The sequence below is a fragment of the Anoplophora glabripennis genome, unplaced genomic scaffold (assembly GCF_000390285.2).
Source record: "Anoplophora glabripennis isolate ALB-LARVAE unplaced genomic scaffold, Agla_2.0 scaffold4316, whole genome shotgun sequence".
NCBI lineage: Eukaryota > Metazoa > Arthropoda > Insecta > Coleoptera > Cerambycidae > Anoplophora > Anoplophora glabripennis.
The window spans coordinates 3565-6421 of NW_019420392.1; the positions used below are offsets into that span (position 1 = coordinate 3565).

At 33.2% G+C, this 2857-nt stretch overlaps 1 protein-coding gene across 1 annotated transcript; it reads right to left on the bottom strand.

The window, feature by feature from the left end:
• Positions 1 to 1307: 1307 nt before the first annotated feature.
• Positions 1308 to 2851, bottom strand: LOC111692867. Its single transcript, XM_023456997.1, has 4 exons — positions 2779 to 2851; positions 1955 to 2071; positions 1628 to 1806; positions 1308 to 1505 (listed from the first exon to the last, which is right to left on the bottom strand). Exons 1-4 carry the CDS (start codon positions 2846 to 2848, stop codon positions 1410 to 1412), a joined length of 462 nt encoding a protein of 153 aa, XP_023312765.1. The 5' UTR covers positions 2849 to 2851; the 3' UTR covers positions 1308 to 1409.
• Between the last annotated feature and the right edge of the window lie 6 nt (positions 2852 to 2857).

Sequence of the window (2857 nt, forward strand, 5' to 3'; positions counted from 1 at the left end):
CCGTTTAGCTAAAAATCGCGAAAAACCCATTTTTTTACCTTTGACCTCGAGTAAATTTTTTTCCGAGTACCGGAACGATGAGGAATTTTAATATGCTATTTTTAATTATGTTTTGAACAACTTTATTCATATTACAAAAATACAAATTTATAGTACAAAAATTCGACCAATGTTTAAATAAGCGCCAGAGCTCTCCTAATTGACAGATTCGAATTTTTCAAAAAGCGTTTGAAAGCTTGAGAGCCCTTCTATATGTGATTAAATTTTCAAGTATCTAAGAGCTTTGGTTTTTGCTGTGCAAAATTTTGAAAATTGGTAATTTTTTTTTAAAATCTGGATTGCAAAATTATTATGCATAATCTATAGAACCGATTTTGGTGAAATTTGGTGTGATGATCCTACATAACATGAAGTTTTCTTGAGATAAGTATAAAGGTCCTATACCCAATTTAAAGACGCCAAAAAAAAAATCCCTAAAAAGTAATGTTTTTTAACTCCATTTTTGGCGTTTTTTGGTGATTTTTTCGATTTTAACAATAATAATCATTATTCATTCGATTTGAAACTAGTAATATTTTGTAAAATTTAATTACAAACACTTTTTCCCTCTTCCATTTTCGCCTAAAATCAACTCTTGAAAAGATACATAATTAAATACGAAGAAAAATATGATATTTTTCGAATTTTTTTAACATATTGTGCCGTCAAAAGTTAAGCCCACTTTTTTTGTGCGCATAGAAAATTTTTCATTTCTAGTGATACTTTAAAGCCAAAAAGCCAAAAATCTCCGTGGATATACGATTCACCCAAATATGGACTCTTTGAAACAGATACCGTCTGGACTATAATGATAAATCCCATGTATTTTTAAAGGAAGGTTCGTTTCTGTAGTTTTTGCCTGCTTGTGTGCGAGGGAGATAGAGTTATAGTGTGCGATAGAGATAGAGTAACTTTGTCCTCATATAGGGTTTTTTTCTCTGTCTCTCTCTCTCTCTGCTGTCTTCAGGAGTCTCTGGGGCTTCCCCAGCATCTTCAGGACATCTAGGGAGGGAGCGTGGGGTAGAGCGCGTGGACTTTTTCGCCTTCGTCATCGAGCTATGATGTCACAACGTATGAGAAAAAAAAAACGGTTTTTGCTCGTAACTCGGAAATGGCTGGAAATATAAACAAATCTCCCCTTGGTTCTCTGAGTAGAGCACTCGGTGGGTGAGGCAGAGCGCTATTGGTAAACAAACCATAAGAAATAGATTTGCACAAATTAAATGTATTGTTGTTTCAGTTGCTCTATATTAGGAATAAAACACTGGTTGTAAATTTAGAGCAGATTATATATATTTTCATTAAAATATTTCATCATCTACATTATACCTACATACATTTTCCTGTTTATATTTGTATAAATGTCTACATTACGAATTGTCAATTGTAAGGTCGACGGAGAAGCATAGCACCGCAGTATCATTGTTGTCCACGTCAAGTAAAGTGACAACCATTGTAGCATTCACCTACAAAACAAATTAGTATAGTCAAAATTAGTTGCAGTAGTAGAAGGGAGAATAGAAACGGTATGGAAACTCTGCTGCTCAATATTCTTTATATTTACTTTTTGTTCAATTTAATGACTCACCTCAGAATATTCTTCAGCTAAAACACTGGCGTATAAATAATCAACGTGTCCCCCTGCTGCCACTGGACATACCGTGTTCTGAATTCCATCACAAGTATCGTCTTCGAACACGACTGTCACTGATCCACCGGTTGATCCTGTTGATACAGATTTCGCCTTGATGCGCTCCAATTTGACAGCTAGAAATTAACGGGACAATAGAAGATATTAAATTGTAAAGATTGTAAAATTTTTTTTGACTTNTTATGTATCATTGAATGTCTAGATTGACCGGACTATTAAATTTGCGACTACTTTGTTTAATAAAACGTATTTATAAATTCTTACGAGTATCAAAGGAAATCAATACAGAAAAACTTGATCCAAGTCCGACTACACATGGTCCCGTTGTACACACTGTGCCGTCTATGGTCACTGTTACTTCTGGTAAAAGAAGATCCTGACCTATAAAAAATGTTTTAGAAATTATTTGCATTGCTTTTATATGCCTTTACTAATAGGTAAAATAAATGCTCAAATACATTTGAATATTTACAATATAAGAAGCTTATCTTATTTTTATTTCAGAGGAAGAACCGTCTAGCTAAAGAATTCTACACTACCTAAGTAGGCCATACAAATTTTTATTACTACTTTTTTATGTAAATAACTATAAAGGGTTTATTACAACAAACTTTTGCAAATAGTATCACCGTATACTCAGATTTTTATTTCAACTTTGTTATTTGCTGTACGAGAAAATTCAATAATACAGGGTAGGAAAGTACCGATGGTCTATCTGAAGTTACGTGAGAGCGATAAAGTAAGCCATAGAAATCCATGCGATAGAGAAAGATGGCTATATTGAAGGCGTCTAATAGTCACCGCCCATTTCGTCCTTCCACAAATAAGAAGTGGATCTTATATCCAACATACGTATGAAAGAGGTTGCAAAGGAAATAATAATGGTTTCTCTCAACCACAAAGTTGATATAGAAATCTGAACCCGCAGCGAAACTCTTTTCATGAAGTTGTGACAGTTTTTACAGATTTCAAAAATTCGTAGAAATTAAAGTGTTACAGTGTCTTTTCTCAAAATACCTAACAACATATCCAAAATATGTATTATAAATGATCTACTATTATAATATAAATAGTTAAAATATACTTACAAGATTGTACATCTGTCGAATAAGCATAATTTACCAAAGCTAACAAAACCAAAGATGCCAAGACCTTCATTCTCGTACT

Coding starts and splice junctions, on each gene's coding strand:
- LOC111692867 (XM_023456997.1), bottom strand. CDS start 2,848: ATGAAGGTCTTGGCATCTTTGGTTTTGTTAGCTTTGGTAAATTATGCT. Junction 2,072..2,778: donor TTCGACAGATGTACAATCTT/GTAAGTATATTT, acceptor CATTTTTTATAG/GTCAGGATCTTCTTTTACCA. Junction 1,807..1,954: donor ATTGATTTCCTTTGATACTC/GTAAGAATTTAT, acceptor GTTAATTTCTAG/CTGTCAAATTGGAGCGCATC.